The 20,143-nt window shown below is 41.3% G+C and overlaps 1 protein-coding gene across 1 annotated transcript in view; it reads right to left on the minus strand.

Annotated features, from left to right (window-relative positions):
- rictora (RPTOR independent companion of MTOR, complex 2 a) overlaps positions 1 to 20,143 on the minus strand; it is a 271,841-nt gene that overhangs the window by 159,852 nt on the left and 91,846 nt on the right. The window contains exon 3 of the mRNA XM_080189548.1: positions 17,867 to 17,964. Coding sequence (XP_080045674.1) covers positions 17,867 to 17,964 — 98 coding nt within the window. The remainder of the gene's footprint in view (positions 1 to 17,866; positions 17,965 to 20,143) is intronic.

Genomic DNA, 20,143 nt, shown 5'->3' on the forward strand with positions numbered 1-20,143 from the left:
AACTGATATTCAGTCTCTCATGATTAATTATAGTTTTCAATCCCTGGCTTAATCCTAAACTGAATCTACACTGTATGCTCACGGCAGTTTTAGTATTGCTTTTATAATGGAGTGGTCAAACTGCATACTCATTAACTTCACTTTAACAACTGCATTGTACAAACGGCCCCAATGACGAATCCCAAAACACTACAGGCCTTTTAATGGCTTTATCTACCTGCACTTACACTTTCAGGAAATTATGCATCTGAAGTCCTTAGTCTCTCCCCATCTACATCTTCCAATCATTTTCATTCTGAAGTAGTTTCACTTGTTTTATGAAACCTGGGATAATACTGCCTCATTTATTTTCTTAGAATGTAAAAAGGACGTAGCAACATTAAATTTAAGTTCTAGCAGTATTTTAATAAGGCAGCCTTTGAACAGAGACCTGGAGTAGATGGGAAAGTGAATGCCCAAAGCTGTCTTCAGATATACCGCTAATCTAAAAGTCTAAATGGTAAAGCAAAGCTAGGGCTTGAATATGATTCACAAATTATTAGCCTGTTTCAGTGACGATAATGACCAATTTAACAAACATAAGGGTGTGGAATTGAGCTGTGAACAGATCAGAGCTCCTGATCTGTTATGCTTTTGAATTGGATACTATGGGTCACCTACTGCTCCAAGACTGGTTGGCAAGTTTGGCAATTTTGAAACTCTGGCAACATTCTTGTAAATCTCCTCTGACCTCTCTCCAGAGCAATTATGTCCTCCCTGCATTGTGACCAGAACTCATGAAACTCCAGCTGTAGCCTAACCAGTGTTTTATACAGTCCAATTGTTGCTGCATTACCCTCATTAATCCTCCTCGCTACTCCCTCTGAAAATTCTATTAAGTTGATAGATATTGCCCTAACAAAACCATGCTGACTACCCCTCCTCAATCCATGCGCTTCTAAGTGACTCCAGACTCACAGCAATGTGGTTGACTCTTAAATGTCCTCTGATACAGCCTAGTAAGCCAATAATTTGAGGGCAATTAGGACTGAGCAATAAATGTAGGCCCAGTCAGCGATACCCACATCCTACGAATGAATATTTTAAAAAACAAGTCATATAAAAATGAGTGATTTCAGACAACCCAACTATTGTTTACAGACTCTTGTCATCGGATGTGAGCAAATTATTAATACTTATAATAATCAGTAAATGTAAACGAATATTGATACATGTTCAGTGAAGTTCTGAATGTTTTAAATTTGACGTGCTAAGTTGAGAAATTGCAAGAAAACCAAGTTTAATTCAACAAAAACACAATGCTGGAAAATCTCAGCAGGTCTGGCAGCATCTATGAAGAGAGAACAGAGCTAATCTTTCAAGCCTGGATGACTCTTCATCAGGGCTTAGATCAAGCTCATCTAAATGTTTAAAATGTTAAAATGCAGTGAAATCACTCAAAACAAATTGAGGAAATGAGACATTTTTAATATAGCTCACTAAAAGTTTGTCCGGTAAAAAAGAGAATGCTATTAAAAGTAGAGCAGATCAATCAGTACCCAGCAGGGTCAGATAAGTGAACATTTCCAGTATGAAGGGTCCCATTCAATACAATTGTCATAATAAAAATGTTACTGGAGTTCAAAAAGATGTGTCATCTATTGGGCTGTTTCTGCAGGTGGTACAGACAAGTCGCTTGCTACGTAGCCACAGCCAACCTATAACAACAGATTGGTTTGAAGCAGGTGTTGCATGATAAATACTCCCCTGTTGTCTTCCTGCTTCTGCATTAACACCCAATCAACCCACCCTAACCATCTAACAACAGGCCTACTCCCACCCATCAACACAGCATCATCCAAAAGCAGGTTCACTCCCACCAACTTTACCCAACAGCAGGTTCCCTCAACTTACTGGTGGCAGTGTTAAAGCTAATTATTTCAGTAAAGCCTATTACATCTAAGTTGAAAATACTAAAGCACAGAGATTTCCATAAACTCTCACGTCTTTGTGAATATTTTAAGCTATATATCAGTAGAATAAAGTACTAGTGCTTATATGTCGCCTACTGGTGCTGATAGTAAATAACATACATGAATAATCAAAAAGCATTAAGGACTATGTATACTGGCACTGTTACTTAAATCGGTTATTTTCCCTCAAATTAATTGGCATCAACAGATTAAACAAGTTCTGAATTGGAATTCTGTCCTCATGCTAAGTGCCAGCTCGCTCTTCCCGCCTATCTGCCTCCTCTAAAATATAAATCACAAATTAGGCAATTCAATACGTGAAAATACACATCTCCTGTGTGAAGCAACAAGATCAGTGTAAAGAGACCATTTCCTCTTTAATTTCCTGTTTTTGTTTTGTTGGTTAGGTAGGCGAATTGAAACAATTTGCAGCAAGTGTAGACTGTTCTGCTATAATTAAGTGTCATGCTTAATACCAAGGTTCCCCAAACTAGGCTCTAAGGGAGGCCGCCAGGGATCATGAAGATATTGGGAGTAAGAGCATGACAAGGGAAAACAGGGATTACCAGCATGAAAGAGAGGTGTGGCAGAGATTTATGTCCACGTGCTAGCAGGAAAGCGTGACAGCGTATGTGTGCGCAAGAGAGAACGCGCAAGAGAAGACGAGAGAGGATGCGCGAATGTGCTAGAGAGCATAAAACAGAGAACTTGAGGTGTGTGTGCACATACACACACTCTTCACAACCCTGGTTGCACACACACATATACAGAAGGGAAAATAATGACAGAGTGCAATGGACAGTGCCTGAGCACGAGTGAGGGAAGCAGAAGTTTGATGGATGGGTACAAAAGGCCAACGGGGCAAAGGGTGGATTACCATCAAGAGGTTGTATTGCACTTTTACCATTTTATACACAGTTAAGTAGGGAGTTACAGGATGGGAATTTAACCTCATTTTAAAATCCACTTCAATACGAAAGAAGGGGAAAACATTTGTGCAGGGGGGAACAACCTGGCAGTTGTTTATTCATTCATAGCACCTCATTCCCAAAATCCCCAATAGTTCCCTCACTGAATGGGCTATAACATGATAAGATTGGGGAGGGGAGTGTTAGGGGCAAGGGTGGAGGAAGGCAAATGGTCAAAGAAACCAATTGGAATAGAAAAGTTACTACAAATACTCACCGACAATGACAAATGCTGCAATCAGAACATAAACAATTATTATTAGGAATTTAACTGCCACAGAAGGCTCAAAGGCTCCAGCTGAGACAAAACTCTGAGCAGAAATCCACCCCTTTGGCCCCTCTGTCTGCCCTTTAAAATTCTGCTTCAATTCACTGGGATTGACACTGCCAATCAACTCCACTTCCATGTTTTTCTTTGGTTGTTTGCAGCAATGGCTAGGAGATTAATTCTTGAAGATCTCAGCATAATGCAGGAGGGCTGATTACTCAAATTCACACACAATGTATTAGGCAGGGTGGCAAAGTACTGGAAGCTGCTCACCACGTGTGGAAACACAGCACAGCTACTATCTGTGCTCTGAAAGAGAAATTACAAACATCTTCTTTGCTGAAGGAAGCTGCCATAATATTTATCTCCAGAGTGACATCAGGAGGAAAATATCAGTGTATGACACTCACACGGTTTAGAGATCAGATCACCAGCCTGGCCTGCTTGCCCTCACACTACGAATCTTAGAGAGGAGTCAAGGAGAGAGAGAGAAAACGAGAGAGAGAGAAAAAGAGAGAGAGAGAAAAAGAGAGAGAGAGAGAGAAAAAGAGAGAGAGAGAGAGAGAAAAAGAGAGAGAGAGAGAGAGAGAAAACGAGAGAGAGAGAAAACGAGAGAGAGAGAAAACGAGAGAGAGAGAAAAAGAGAGAAAACGAGAGAGAGAGAGAGAGAAAACGAGAGAGAGAGAGAGAGAAAACGAGAGAGAGAGAAAACGAGAGAGAAAACGAGAGAGAAAACGAGAGAGAAAACGAGAGAGAAAACGAGAGAGAAAACGAGAGAGAAAACGAGAGAGAAAACGAGAGAGAAAACGAGAGAGAGAGAGAGAAAACGAGAGAGAGAGAGAGAAAACGAGAGAGAGAGAAAACGAGAGAGAGAGAAAACGAGAGAGAGAGAAAACGAGAGAGAGAGAAAACGAGAGAGAGAGAAAACGAGAGAGAGAGAAAACGAGAGAGAGAGAAAACGAGAGAGAGAGAAAACGAGAGAGAGAGAAAACGAGAGAGAGAGAAAACGAGAGAGAGAGAAAACGAGAGAGAGAGAAAACGAGAGAGAGAGAAAACGAGAGAGAGAGAAAACGAGAGAGAGAGAAAACGAGAGAGAGAGAAAACGAGAGAGAGAGAAAACGAGAGAGAGAGAAAACGAGAGAGAGAGAAAACGAGAGAGAGAGAAAACGAGAGAGAGAGAAAACGAGAGAGAGAGAAAACGAGAGAGAGAGAAAACGAGAGAGAGAGAAAACGAGAGAGAAAACGAGAGAGAAAACGAGAGAGAGAGAGAAAACGAGAGAGAGAGAAAACGAGAGAGAGAGAAAACGAGAGAGAGAGAAAACGAGAGAGAGAGAAAACGAGAGAGAGAGAAAACGAGAGAGAGAGAAAACGAGAGAGAAAACGAGAGAGAGAGAAAACGAGAGAGAGAGAAAACGAGAGAGAGAGAAAACGAGAGAGAGAGAAAACGAGAGAGAAAACGAGAGAGAAAACGAGAGAGAAAACGAGAGAGAAAACGAGAGAGAAAACGAGAGAGAAAAAGAGAGAGAGAGAAAAAGAGAGAGAGAGAAAAAGAGAGAGAGAGAAAAAGAGAGAGAGAAAAAGAGAGAGAGAGAAAAAGAGAGAGAGAGAAAAAGAGAGAGAGAGAAAAAGAGAGAGAAAAAGAGAGAGAAAAAGAGAGAGAAAAAGAGAGAGAAAAAGAGAGAGAAAAAGAGAGAGAGAGAAAAAGAGAGAGAGAGAAAAAGAGAGAGAGAGAAAAAGAGAGAGAAAAAGAGAGAGAGAGAAAAAGAGAGAAATAAAGAGAGAAAGAAAAAGAGAGAAAAAAGAGAGAGGGGGAAAGAAAGAAAGAAAGAAAGAAAGAAAGAAAGAAAGAAAGAGAGAGAGAGAGAGAGAAAGAAAGAAAGAAAGAAAAGAGGGAGAGAGGGAAAAAGAGAGAGAGATGGGTGTGGGATGAGGTTGGCGGGGGGGCGGGGAAGAGAGAAAGAAGTAAAGACACTGTCCTCACTCACTGGCCCGAGAGGATTGGATATACAAACACTTCTATGGAATGCCAACTGCGGAAACTCGACTACTGCAGAGAAAGAAAAACAAAAATAAATGTAAACACCCAGTGTCCCAACTATTTTAGAGTATCCCTTCAGTAATTCCTCATAACTAGCATAAACTGTTTCAGGTATTTCCTCAATTTGTGTGTTATCAACAAGGTTACCTATTTGCTGTGAACAAGTTTCCACTTGTGTATTTGATCCACAATAATCTCAGCAAATGCAATACTGGAAGACACCAAAACACCTTGATGCTAACTGTCTAATTTACAATTTATATACTTACTTTACGAGGGGGGAATAAATAACATTTAGATAGAATCATGCAGCACACTTGGGCACAAAAGGCTGATTCCTTTGACAACAGGATTAGATTAGATTAGATTAATTATTACAAGTAAGCTTACATTAACACTGCAATAAAGTTACTGTGAAAATCCCCTAGTCACCACACTTTGGCACCTGTTCGGGTACAAAGGGAGAATTTAGCATGGTCACTGCACCTAATCTCCACATCTTTCAGACTATGGGAGGAAACTGGAGCACCCAGAGAAAACCCGCGCAGACGTAGGGAAAACGTGCAGACTCCACACAGACAATGACCCAAGCTGGGAATCAAACCCCTCTGACCTCTGGTGCTGAGAGGCAGCAGTGCTAACCACTGCGCACCATGCCGCAATACGATGCATCAAATGTCACAAATTTTGGACCTTTTCTAATGCTTACCAAGTTGTAATTCTTTTGTCTCAGGGCAAGTCGAGATAAAAGATTAAACTGTAGTATAACAAGGTACTTCAATTTTATATTACAGGCTCGGTCGGGGACTCTGTCTGGCTTGCTCATCTTTAACTGTGAGGAACAGAGCAATAGGAATCTACCACTTTCTAACTTGAGTATAACAAAGGCTGCAAAAAAACCATGAAGGCAGAATGCTGAGACGTTACCACTCCCAGGGTAGAAGATCAACTTAACATTTGCCATCTTAAATGCTTGCTGTCCCTGCACGTTAGCTTTCAGTGACTTATGAACAAGAGCTAGTGAAGTACCAAAAGGATCACTGTTTGGGCCCTGGCTATTCATGATACAAATCAATGATTTGAATGTGGAGATTAAAGATAATATTTCCAAGTTTCCAGATTTCACAAAATTGAGTGAAAGTGAATTGTGAGGAGGAGCTAGACACTTCAAGGAGACAGAGAGCTAGGTGAGTGGGCAAAAATTTGGCTAATGGAATAATCATGTGGAGAAATAAGAGGCTATCCACTTTGGTAGGAAAAACAAATAGAGCATTTCTTAAATGGGGAAAGACTGGGGAGTGTTAAATTTCAAAGGTGCCTCACAAAAGGTTGCTGCAGAAGGTTAGGGTGCATGGAGTTGGGGGTAAGGTGTTAGCGTGGATAGAGGATTGGCTGTCTAATAGGAAGCAGAGAGTTGGTATCAATGGGTGCTATTCTGGTTGGCAGTTGGTGACTACTGGAGTGCCGCAGGGATCGGTGCTGGGGCCTCAGCTGTTTACCATTCATATAGACGATCTGGAGGAGGGGGCTGAGTGTAGGGTGACGAAATTTGCTGATGACACAAAGATGAGTGGAAAAGCAAATTGCGTGGAGGGTGTGGAAAGTCTGCAGAGAGATCTGGATAGGCTGAGCGAGTGGGCGAGGACCTGGCAGATGGAGTATAATGTTAGCAAGTGTGAGGTTATCCACTTTGGCAGGAATAATAGTGGGAGGGATTATTATTTAAAGGGCAAAAAGCTGCAGCATGCTACGGTGCAGAGGGACCTGGGGATCCTTGTGCACGAGTCGCAAAAACCCATTCTCAGGTGCAACAGGTGATCAAGAAGGCGAATGGAATGTTGGCCTTTATAGCGAGGGAGATAGAATATAAAAGTAGGGAGGTCTTGCTGCAACCGTACAGAGCACTGGTGAGGCCGCAGCTGGAGTACTGTGTGCAATTTTGGTCGCCGCACTTGCGGAAGGATGTATTGGCCTTGGAGGGAGTGCAGAGAAGGTTCACTAGGCTGATACCGGAGATGAGGGGGTTGGACTATGAAGAGACGCTGAATAGACTGGGTCTGTACTCGGAGTTTAGAAGGATGAGGGAGGATCTTAGAGATGTATAAGATAATGAAAGGGATGGATAGGGTAGAGGTACAGAGATTCTTCCCACTTAGAAAGGATAGCAGGACTAGAAGGCACAGCCTCAAGATAAGGGGGGGAATAGTTTAGATCAGAGTTGAGGAGGAACTTCTTCACTCAAAGGGTGGTGAATCTCTGGAATTCTCTGCCCATTGAAGTGGTGGAGGCTACCTCGCTAAATATGTTCAAGTCATGGGTAGATAGGTTTTTGATAAACAAGGGAATTAAGGGTTATGGGGAGAAAGCAGGAAAGTGGAACTGATCCACTTCAGATCAGCCATGATCTTACTGAATGGCAGGGCAGGCTCAAAGGGCTAGATGGCCTACTCCTGCTCCTATTTCTTATGTTCTTATTGTTCGTGAACACTGAAAGGTAGCACGTAGCTATAGGAAGTAATTAATAAGGCAAACTGTATGTTGGCCTTCAAGGATTTGAGTATTCAGAATAAAGATGTCTTACAGCAATTATATGGAATCTTGGGAGGACTGCATCTGAAGTAGCGTGCACAGTTTTGGTTTCCTTACCAAGGAAATATATACTTGCCAAATAGCGAACGTAACAAAGAATCACCAAAGTAAACCCTGGGATAAGGGATTGTCTTATGAGAAATAACTAAATAGACTAGGCCTTTATTCTCTGGCATTTAGACGCATAAGAAATGATTTTACTGAAACATACATTATTCTTAATATTCAACAGGGTAGATGCAGGAAGGATATTTTCCTTAGCAGGGGAACGTGTCTAGAATCAAGGGACACAGTCTCAGGCCATTTAGAACTGAAGTGAGGAGGAAATTATTCACTTAGAGAGTTTGGTGAATCTTTGAAACTCTCTACCCCAGAGGGCTGTGAAGGTTCAGTCATTGAGTATGCTCTAGACTGAAATTGATAAGCTAAAAACATTTAAAAACATCAAGGGAGACTGGAATACTGGAGGAAAAATGTTGTTGAAGTAGCTGATCAGCCATGATCTCATTGAATGGCAGGGCAAACTCAAGGAGTTGAATGGCTGTTCCTGCTCCCATTTCCTATGCCTACACCTAAGATCCTTTGAAGTTCAACACTTCAATCTCTCACTAGTTAGTCTACATGTCTGTTTTTCAAGTGTATAACTTCACATTTCTCCACATTATATTCCATCTGCCAAATCCTTGCCCACTTGGGTATCCAAAACCTCTTGCAGCATCTTTGCATCCTCACAATACACACTTCCATCTGGTTTTGGGTTATCTGCAAACTTGGAAATATTACCTTTAATTCCCACATCTAAATCATTGATATATATTGTGAATAGCTGGAGCCCAAAGCACTGACCTCTAGTCAGAGCCTGCCGACTTCAAAATGACCCCCTTATTTCCACACTTTTTGTTGTCCTTTAACCAGTTCTCAATCTATTTCTGCATATTCCCCAATCTGATGTTTACTAACTCCATGTGGGATTTTAGCAAAAGCTTTCCAAATCTAAATGTACTAATATCCAACATTTCTTCCTTAATTATTCTGTTAGTTACATCCTAAAATATTCCAACAGGTTTGTTAAACATGAGGTCCCTTTTGCAAATCCACATTAACTCTGTCCTATCCTAGATTTTTTTTTAAGTGTCCTGTTGTCGCATTCTTTATTACAAATTCTAATTATTTTCCCTATTACCGATGTCAAACTAGTATGTCTGTGGTTCCCCACTTTCTCATTCCCTGGGGTTACATTTGTAACTTTCCAACCTGCAGGAACCATTCCAGACTGTAATTGAGTCTTGAAAACAGATCACCAATATATCGATGATCTCTGCAACCAACTCTTACAACATTCTGGAATGTAGATAATCAGGTCCAGTGGATTTATCTACTTTGAAGTCATAGTAGTTTCTTTAGCAGTTTTTTAAACAAATATTATCCTCAGTTCCACTAGTCCCTTAATTCTCCATTATTCCTGGGAGATTGAGTATTTTTGAATGAAGACCAACACAAAGTACTTGTCGAGTTTCTTGGTCAGCTCCTTATTTCCGCCACTATAAACTCTCCTGAGAAAGGCAAAATACTGTGGATGCTGGAATCTGATACAAAAATAGATAATGTTGGAGCAACACTGCAGGTCTGACAGCATCTGTGGAAAGAGAATACAGCCAATGTTTTGAGTCTGGATGACCCTTCACCCTTCTGACTGCTTGTAATGGAAATGTTTTTGCCAATCTTTTCCTTTTTATACATCTTTGGAACCTTTTACAGTCAGTTATGTCTTTTGCTCATTAACTCTCATTCCATTTTCCCTTTCTTAATCTTTTTTTCTCCTTTTCAGAATTTTAAAATGCTCCCAATCCTCAGGCTTTTTTTTTGGCAATTTTGTTGGTTTCTTTCATTAGTCATGGGTGGAACACTTTTCTTGCTGAGTTTTTATGTATTAAAGGAATGTATTTTTGCTGTAAACTATGTACTGGTTCTTTAAATGTTAGACATCGCTTGACTACCATAATTTTTAATGTAGCTTCCTCATCTGCCAAAACCCAATTTAGCCCAAAGTATATCTTCATAGTTTACCTTGTTTAAATTTAAGACCGTTATTTCTGATTGTAACTACATAACTTTCAAATATAATGCAAAATCCTATCATATTATGATTACACTTTCCTAAAGGCTCCTTTACAACAAGATTAATTAGCTCTTTTTCATAGCACAATATTAGATTTAAAATAGCCTGTTGTCTTGTTGGAGACAGTAATTTCCTGGGACATGAGTGGCACAAATGTTACTTGTCCAGGTCTTGTTGCATACTGGCACAAGCTGCTTCAGTATCTGAGGAGCTGTAAATGAATCCGAACGCTGCAACCATCAACAAACTCCTGACCTTATAATCGAAGAAAGGTCACTGAAGAAACAGAAGCTCTGAGGAATTCTGCAACAATATCTAGAGGTTGAGATGATTGGCCTTGAACAACTACAATCTTTATGCCAGGTTTGACTCCAGCCAGTAGTGGTTTTCATCTTATTCACTTCAATTTTTAGAGGGCTTATTGATGCCAGACTTGGTCAAATACTGCCTTCATATAATTGGCAGTTACTCTCACTTTCCAAAATTCAGTTCTTTAGTCAATGTTTTGACCAAGGCTGCAATGAGATTGTGAGCTGAGTTCCCACAGCATTTCAATTCAATATGAACAGAGAGCAGGTTTTTTTTCCAGAACTTTATTTTAATCAAAAAAGCCTATTCAAATTAAGTCCAATTATGGACCACATGAGGGACAAACAAGATACCAGCTGTCAAGACAAGACTCTGCATCCCATTTTGGGCATGATCAAACAAGATCCAAGCTGACAGGGTCCAAAGATTCAAGCTGACAGGATGAGACATTGCACCCCTCCAAAACGCCCTTAAAATGTAGATAGAACCAAACATGGGTATTGATAAAGATGTTATACCAAAATATTCAGCTGTAGCCAGCAGGTAACAATATGAATATTTAGAAACTGTTCTGATAGAATTAGCAGCTGTACCTTTAGCTTTAAGCTAGTTCATCCTGACCATCACTCCAAGTAACTTGTTTACTGCTTAATCCTAATAAGGGCACTAACGACTGGCTTGATAAGACTATAAACATCAAACCATGGTCTAGCTTTTACTTTGTTCACTATTTTTTAAAATGAAAATGTAGATTCTTGCATCTGTCAGGGATATGGGTTTACACAGACAAAGGAAACCAGAATAGAGAAACAGCTGCTCTTAAGCTGCCATACAAAAAAAGTATTGATACCGCACTTGTACCAATAAGGCAACATACTTAAAATTTTATAACTATCTGGAGAAAGTTAACATTACTCCAAGAGCGTTCCTGTTGCTTAGTTACTGGTCTTTTTTATATACATCTCTGACATAACAGTTAACAACTACGGCATAGTGAAATATTTCTCAAAGCTGACACTGGTTGACGAGTGCACTAAAACAACTTGGGCGTGTGCTGTCAATTGCGATTGTTGTTTGCCCAGGTTAGGGTAAAAGAGGCCAAAACTTTGTGAGATTTTAAGAAGAAATTAGATATAGCTCTTGGGGCTAAAAAGGATCAAGGCATATGGGGGAATCAAGATATTGAATTTGATGATCAGCTATGATCAAAACAAATGGCAGAGCAGGCTCAAATGGCCAGCTCCTGCTTCTAGTTTCTATGAAGAAGGTAGCCAATGAGGTCAAACCAAGGCTTTACCTAATGAAATTCCTTTCAAATCCATCTTGGCCTTTAGCTAAGAAGAAACATCAAATCAAGCCCAGCAATCTCTCATCTGATTAGCTTGGATCTTGTCTGTCCCTCACGTGGGGACCCTGAATTGAATTCAATTGAATTTTGGTGTTTTGGATGGAATAAAAGTTTGTAAAAACAAACTATTTAAAAGTTGGTTTTGCTTTGAGTAGAAGGATGACCAACTGCTTGTGAAAAGACAATGACAGCTTTTTGCAGGTTTGAGCCAGTCCACAGTGAATCCAAGTTGCTCAACACGCTGGGATTTTATCTTCCCTATATATATTAGGGCAGCACAGTGGTTAGTGCTGCTGCTTCACAATGCCAGGACCCAGGTCCTATTCCGTCTTGGAGTCACTGTCTACATGGAGTTTGCACTTCCTCCCTGTGTCTGCGTAGATTTCCTCCGAGTGCTCCAGTTTCCTCCCACAGTTCAAAGACGTGCGGGTTAGGTTTACTGGCCATGCTAAATTGACCCTAGCGTCAGTGAGATTAATAGGGTCAATGTATGGGGTTATGGGAATAGCGCTTGAGTGGGATTGTTGTCAGTACAGACGTGATGGGCCAAATGGCTTCCTTCTGTACTGTAGGAATACTATGATTTGATTGGTTAGCTATTTATCAGTGTAGTCAAATGAAAACACAAAATCTCAGACACTGCATGCAAAGTTAAAGCCCTACCAGGGTTGGGTTCTCAGCCAGTTCATATGCCAATCTGAGGTTGCACCAGGTAAGCTGGGTAAACAAAAATTCTCTCTCATTAAGGCCCTACCAAGGACAATCACCGAGTGTAGGGTGTCGAAATTTGCTGATGACACCAAGATAGGGGGAACGGCAAATTGTGCGGAGGGTGTGGAGAGTCTGCAGAAGGATCTAGATAGGCTGGGCGAATGGGCCAGGAAATGGCAAATGGAATTTAATGTTGGCAAGTGTGAGGTGGTCCACTTTGGTAGGAAGAATGGTAGGAAGGACTATTACTTACGGGGCAAAAAACTGCAGCAGGCGACGGTGCAGAGGGACCTCGGGGTCCTTGTGCATGAGTCGCAAAAACCCAGCTTGCAGGTGCAGCAGGTGGTCAGGAAGGCGAATGGGATGCTGGCCTTCATAGCGAGGGGGATTGAATATAAAAGTAGGAAGGTCTTGCTGCAGCTGTATAGGGCATTGGTGAGGCCGCAGCTGGAGTACTGTGTGCAGTTCTGGGCACCGCACCTGCGCAAAGATATTTTGGCCTTGGAGGGAGTGCAGAGGAGGTTTACTAGGCTGATACCGGAGTTGAGGGGGTTGAGCTATGAGGAGAGGCTGAATAAACTGGGCTTGTACTCGTTAGAGTTTAGAAGAATGAGGGGAGATCTCATTGAGACTTATAAGATGATGAATGGGATGGATAGGATAGAGGTGGAGAGACTCTTCCCGCTCAAAAAAGACAGTAGGACTAGGGGGCACAGCCTCAAGACAAAAGGGGGGCGGTTTAGAACGGAGTTGAGGAGGAACTTCTTCACTCAAAGGGTGGTGAATCTCTGGAATTCTCTGCCCGTTGAAGTGGTGGAGGCTGCCTCGCTAAATATTTTTAAGACGCGGGCTGATGGGTTTTTGATAAGAGAGGGGATTAAGGGTTATGGGGAGAAAGCGGGAAAGTGGAACTGAGCAGCGACAGATCAGCCATGATCTTATTGAATGGCGGGGCAGGCTCAAAGGGCTGGATGGCCTACTCCTGCTCCTATTTCTTATGTTCTTATGTTCTCTCAGGTTGCTCACCAGGTAGTCAAACACTACATCAGTTCACCTCTGCATTCTCTCAAACAGCCTCAATTAGTATTCTTCTGCAAGCACTCAAAGTCAACTCCCCTTTGTTCAAGGCCCCTCTTGCTTTTAAACTACCTCTACTTCCTGTTTTAGTGTGATGCCTTCTTGGAAACGTAGTGCGTGACGTGCCAAGTAGTTCTTGCTGGGAGAAAATGAAACATGTGAAGGGAGGCATTGGCTTTCTCAACTCTTGTCCGCTGCACTATTACAACTTCCATATTTTATACTCTATGCTAATAAGCTTTGCTTTTGTATTTGACAAGAATGGTTTTACAATAAGCTACAGTTATTGTTTAGTGCAAGAAGCTTAGTCAAAACTTCTTTTATTCTGTTTAACAGTAGTGAATATGAATAACTGGCCATTTTGGCAAGTGAATTGAATCTTTAAACTAATGGTGCAATCTGTGGCGTAGAGGAGCTAGTCAAACTGCACATTCTTCCCATCCTGGTCATAATATTCTGGCTTAGTTCCGATGAAAAGACATCATAACCCGAAATGTTAACTCTCTCACTATAGATGGTTTCTGACCTGAGTATTTCCAGCATTTTGACATTATATTGGCCTGTTTGTTTTGGAAGGACGGGAAGAAAGGAAAAGGAGGTTGCTTTGCCCTGTTAATAAAGCACAAGATGAGTATAGTAGTACAAAATAATTTTGGTTCAAAGGATCAAAAAGTAGAATCAGTTTTGGATGGCGGTAAGGAAATAATACAGAAAATAAGTCACTAGTTGGAATGATTTGTAGGCCCCCTGACAGTAGATACATGGTCAAACAAAGCATAAATCAAGATTTTAATTTTCATGTAGATTTTACAAATCAAGTTGACAAAAGCAACCTGGAGAATAAATTCATGAAGTGTGCTTGGCCCAGTTTCTTTGTAAAATATGCTTTGGAACTAACCAGAAAAAGACTATTTTAACCTGGTAACCTGGAAAGATTTACCTCAGTAAACTACCCTCCAGATAAGTGTGATTGCAACATGATGAACTCCACATTCAGTTTGAGGGCAAGAAATTTGGTCTGAAATTAGAATCTTAAACATAAATAAAGGCAATTACAAGGGTTTGACGATAGAGTTAACTAAAATGGACTGGAAAAATAGGTTAACAGACAAGACAGTAGAGAAGCAGCAGCAGATTTTAAGAAAATATTTCATAAATCTCAACAAAAGTATATTCCACAAAGAAATACTCTAAGTATTTGTGGCTAACTAAGGAAGTTAAGGAAGATATCAATTGAAAGGCATAGAATGCTACAAAGTAGTAGTAGCAAAGAGTGGGAAAATTTTAGGAAACTACAAAAGTTGACTGAAATGATAAAGAGGGAGACATTGGTGTATGAGAGAAAACTGGCAACACAAAAATACAGTAAAAGCTTCCACAAATATATGAAATTGAAAATTAGAACAGTGAGCATTGGTCCCTGAGAAATTGAGACTGGGGCATTAATATTGGGAAACAAGGAAATGGCAGAGAGTTTGAAGACATACAAAATGCTTGTTCAGAGTAGAAAACAAAAAACATATCTCCAAGAACAGTAAATAAAGCACGAGGCAGACAGGAAGTTACAGCAATCACTATCATTAATGAAAAATTACAACGAAATCTAATGGCACTAAGGCTGGTAAAACCCCTGGACCTAATGGCCTGGATCCTATGGTCTGAAAGGAAATGGCTGTAAAGACAGTGGCTGCATTAGTAATTTTCCAAAATTTCCTAGATTCTGGCAATCTCACAACAGATTGGAAAATCCCAAATGTAACAGCAGTATTCAAGAAAGGAGGACGACAGAAAGCAGGAAACTATAGAACATAGAACATTACAGCGCAGAACAGGCCCTTCGGCCCACGATGTTGCGCCGACCAGTTACAAAAACAATGACCCACTAGCCTATACCAATCCCTTTTCGTCCATAAACCTATCCAGAGATCTCTTAAACGCCCCCAAACTAGATGCATTTACAACCGCAGCAGGCAGGGCATTCCAATCCCTCACCACCCGCTGGGTAAAGAACCTACCCCTGACATCCGTCCTGTAGCTACCCCCCCTTAATTTAAAGCCATGCCCCCTCGTGCTAGCTTTCTCCATCCGAGGAAAAAGGCTATCACTATCCACCCTATCTAAACCTCTAATCATCTTATATGTTTCAATAAGATCCCCTCTTAGCCGCCTTCTTTCCAACGAAAACAACCCTAAATCCCTCAGTCTCTCCTCATAGGACCTCCCCACCATACCAGGCAACATCCTAGTAAACCTCCTCTGCACCCTCTCCAACGCCTCCACATCCTTCTTGTAATGCGGGGACCAGAACTGCACACAGTACTCCAAGTGCGGCCGCACTAGAGTAGTGTACAGTTGCAACATTACACTGCGACTCCTAAATTCAATCCCCCTACCAATAAACGCCAAGACACCGTACGCCTTCTTAACAACCTTATCTACTTGATTCCCAACTTTCAGGGATCTATGTACACACACACCTAGATCCCTCTGTTCATCCACACTATTCAAAGTCCTCCCGTTAGCCCTATACTCGACACATCTGTTGCTCCTACCAAAGTGAATTACCTCACACTTCTCCGCATTAAATTCCATCCGCCACCTCTCGGCCCAGCTCTGCAACCTATCTAAGTCTCCCTGCAGACTATGACACCCTTCCTCACAATCTACCACACCTCCAATTTTGGTGTCATCAGCAAATTTACTAATCCACCCAACTATACCCTCATCCAGATCATTAATAAAAATTACAAACAACAGTGGCCCCAAAACAGATCCCTGAGGCACACCACTCGTAACTGTACTCCATGATGAATATTTACCATCCACCACCACCCTCTGTCTCCTATCTGATAGCCAATTCCTGATCCAACTTCCTAGATTACCCACAATCCCATACATCTGCATTTTCTGCAGAAGCCTACCATGGTGAACCTTATCGAACGCCTTACTAAAATCCATGTATACCACGTCAACTGCCTTGCCCCCATCCACCTCTTTGGTCACCTTCTCAAAAAACTCAATAAGGTTAGTAAGGCACGACCTACCCGCTACAAAACCATGCTGACTATTTCTAATCAATTCATTACACTCCAAATAACTATAAATCCTATCCCTAATAATTTTTTCTAAAACCTTGCCCACAACAGAAGTAAGACTCACCGGTCTATAATTCCCGGCAAAGTCTCTGTTCCCCTTCTTAAACAAAAAACTATAGTCCAGTTGGCCTAACATCAACCATTGGAAAACTGCTAGGTAGAAAATCATAATATTATCAAGCAGAGTCAACATGGTTATGTGAAAAGGCTATTGTGTTTGGCAAATTTATTAGTTCTTTGAGGATGTAACAAGTAGGGTGGATAAAAGGGGAAATCGGCAGATTTAGATTTCCAGAAGGAATTCGATAAAGCGTGTGATGTTGCATGGGGTCGGACAACAATATAAGTGGGTTCCAAGACACAATGTAGATACCCAGAAGTTCAAGTCCAACTAATAAACAATTTATTAATTAACCAATGTGAAGGCAGCCAAGTTCAAGAACATAAGGGGTTCTAGTTGCTGAGGGGTTCCCATCCAATTCTTAGTCAAATTCCAAATCGGGTTTGTTGTCCACAAGATATCTAGTGAACTTGCACACAGCAAATAGCCCACACAGAGGTCCTACAGCTTCCCAGATTTCACCCGAAAACTCCCTCTTTTAGCAGGACACAGCACTTGGATTATATAGTCTGATACAGCTGCTCCTTACTTGCTCTGATTTGTCATCAGTCTGTCATGTGACTTCCTGTGGTCACCTTGGTAAACATGGCTGCATTCAGCAGCCACATCGAATTTGGGATGGATATGATGCAGAAAATGGAGGGGTGAGTGTTGAAAATACTGCCTCTCCAGCATGCAGCCTCTTGTGACATCACAAGCACCGCATCAAAGGTAACTATACAACACAAGACCTCAATATGTTGGAGTTGCTATGTTAGCATGGTTAGAGGATTGACTAACTAACAGGAAACAAAGTTGGGGTAAATGAGTCATTTTTAGATTGACAAACTGTTACTGGTGGAGACCTACAGGGATGAATGCTCGGGCCTCAACTATTTACCATCTATACGAATGACTTGAATGAATGAATTGATTGCACGGTAGGCATATTTGCTAATTAACCCTGCAAATTTCAGTACAGTCCATTGTCTGAACCTGCTTTCTGCAGTAACCTGGAACTTGAATATATATTAATGAGGGAGTAGAAAGACAGGACTCTTCTACCTGCCTGGATCTAACATTTATTGTTATACACTGAAGCTACCAGGTGTAACAAGTAGACATCAGCCTTGAGATTTTACACAGCTTGCAACATCTTTTCTATCTGCGCGATAACAGTTTTTGTTTGAAACAGTCAACATTGCTTTGAACCCATTGAATTAACCACTCTGATTTGTCCTCAACTGCCAGTGAACGTGTACCAGTGCTACCTCCTACCATCTTTCACTTACCTTGATAAAGTTATTCAGGTGACCCAACTTTCGCATGTTAGAGACTCCCTGAAGCTTAGCCACGTTCTGCAGGATCTCTCGAAGGTTGTCTGAAGGGTCTATAACAAAATATAAAAGAATATCATTAGCTGTTTACATTGAGGAAATGAATGACAATGTTCCATACTACATACACATCTTACACAGCAAATTCAAGCCTACTAATTGAGAGACTCCTAATGCTATCTGGAAAAATTGAAAACACCATGGATAAGGCATGCTGACCTTTGCGCTAGACTCCTTGATCTGTGCCAGAGAGAGTATTGGAATCTTTGTTGACATTGCTCTTTGGTAACAGTTTGATACAGTGGAGTGGCTTGCTAGGTAACTTTACAGAGCAGTCAATCTCATCAACGTGGAACTGCAGCTAGAGGACAAACTGGGTAAGGACGTCAGGTTTCCCCCTCTAAGAAGGGCATTAGTGAACGAGATGGGTTTTTATAGCATTGAAAATTTGTCAATTTTTGTTCCAAATTAATTAGTTCCTTTTACGCTGAATTCAAATTTGTGGGATTGCTTGTCCAGTAACATAATCACTATGCAGTCATATTAAAATACAAATATGAACTGAAGTACATGAAGAACTAGGACCTAGAAACAAACAGTGCAATTATATAACAAACAGTTATATATGATGATCACCTGATGGAGCAGCAGCACTCCAAAAGCTTGTGACTCCAAATAAACCTGTGGGACTTGTTACCGTGCCTGCCCCAATCCAACGCCAGCATCTCCACCACATGGCTGTTAAAGAGAAGAGATTCGCCTGGGAAAGAGGCAGGCTCCTGAGGGACTAAGGGGGTAATCTGTGCTTGCAGTCAAAGGGCAGTAAGTTTTTAAACAAGTACTTCACATCTATCTTCATTCAGGAGGATATAAGTACAGAATTCAGGGAGATGAACAGAGAAGTTTTTCAGCAGTTTGACATACGGAGTGAGGTGGTATTGAAGGTTTTGGCAGTCTTAAAAGTGCTTAGTACTCAGATCTGGATGAGTTGTATCCTAGATTGCCATGGGAGACAAGGGAGAAAATTATTGGGGCTCTGACCAAACTTTTTAATTACTCTCTGGCCAAAGGGGAGGTACACACAGTAAGAAGTCTCACAACACCAGATTAAAATCCAACATGTTTATTTGGTAGGACAGCCACAAGCTTGTTGGACTTTAACCTGGTGTTGAGAGACATCTTACTGTGTTTACCCCAGTCCAACAGCAGCATCTCCACATCATAGGGGAGGTGCCAGAAGATTGCAGGACAGATAATGTGGTTCCACTTTTCAAAAAGGGCAATAGAGGTAGAATGATAGAAACCCTACAGTGCAAAAGGAGGCCATTTGGCCCATCATATCTGCACCAACAATGATCCCACACCAGACCCCATCCCCACAACCACATGCATTTACCCCACTAATAGGTGAATTGGCCATGCTAAATTCTCCCTCAGTGTACCAGAACAGGCACCTGAATGTAGCACTTAGGGGATTTTCATTGCAGTGTGAATGTAAGTCTACTTGTGACTAATAAATAAATTTTTACTTTAATTTTAACCTGCACACCCTGGGACACTATCAGCAATTTATCATGATGTGGAAATGTCAGCTTTGGACTGGGTTAAGACAGTAAGAAGTTTCACAACACCAGATTAAAGTCCAACAAGTTTATTTGGTAGCAGAAGCCGCAAGCTTTCGGAGCACTGTCCCTTCATCTGGTGAATGGGAGTTGTGTTCACAAACAGGACACATACAGACACAAACTCAATTACAAGATAATGGTTGGAATGTGAGTTTTTACAGGTAATCAAGTCTTAAAAGGTACAGACAATGTGAGTGGAGAGGGGGTTAAACACAAGTTAAAAAGATGAGTAGTCTCCAGCCAGAACAGTTAGTGAGATTTTGAAAGCCCAGGCAAGTTGTGGGGGGTTACAGATAGTGTGTCATGAACCCAAGATCCCGGTTGAGGCCATCCTCGTGTGTGTGGAACTTGGTTATCAGTTTCGGCTCAGCGATTCTGCGCTGTCATGTGCTGTGAAGGCCACCTTGGGGAACGCTTACCCGAAAATTAGAGGCTGAATGTCCGTGACTGAAGTTTTCCCAACAGGAAAAGAATATTCCTGGCTGGTGATTGTCGAGCGATGTTCATTTATCAGTTGTCGTGGCGTCTGCATGGTCTCCCCAATGTATCATGCCTTGGGACATCCTTTCCTGCAGCATATCAGGTAGACAACGTTGGCCGAGTTGCA

Source organism: Carcharhinus amblyrhynchos, chromosome 5, assembly GCF_965287045.1.
Source record: "Carcharhinus amblyrhynchos chromosome 5, sCarAmb.v2.hapA, whole genome shotgun sequence".
NCBI classification, from domain to species: domain Eukaryota; kingdom Metazoa; phylum Chordata; class Chondrichthyes; order Carcharhiniformes; family Carcharhinidae; genus Carcharhinus; species Carcharhinus amblyrhynchos.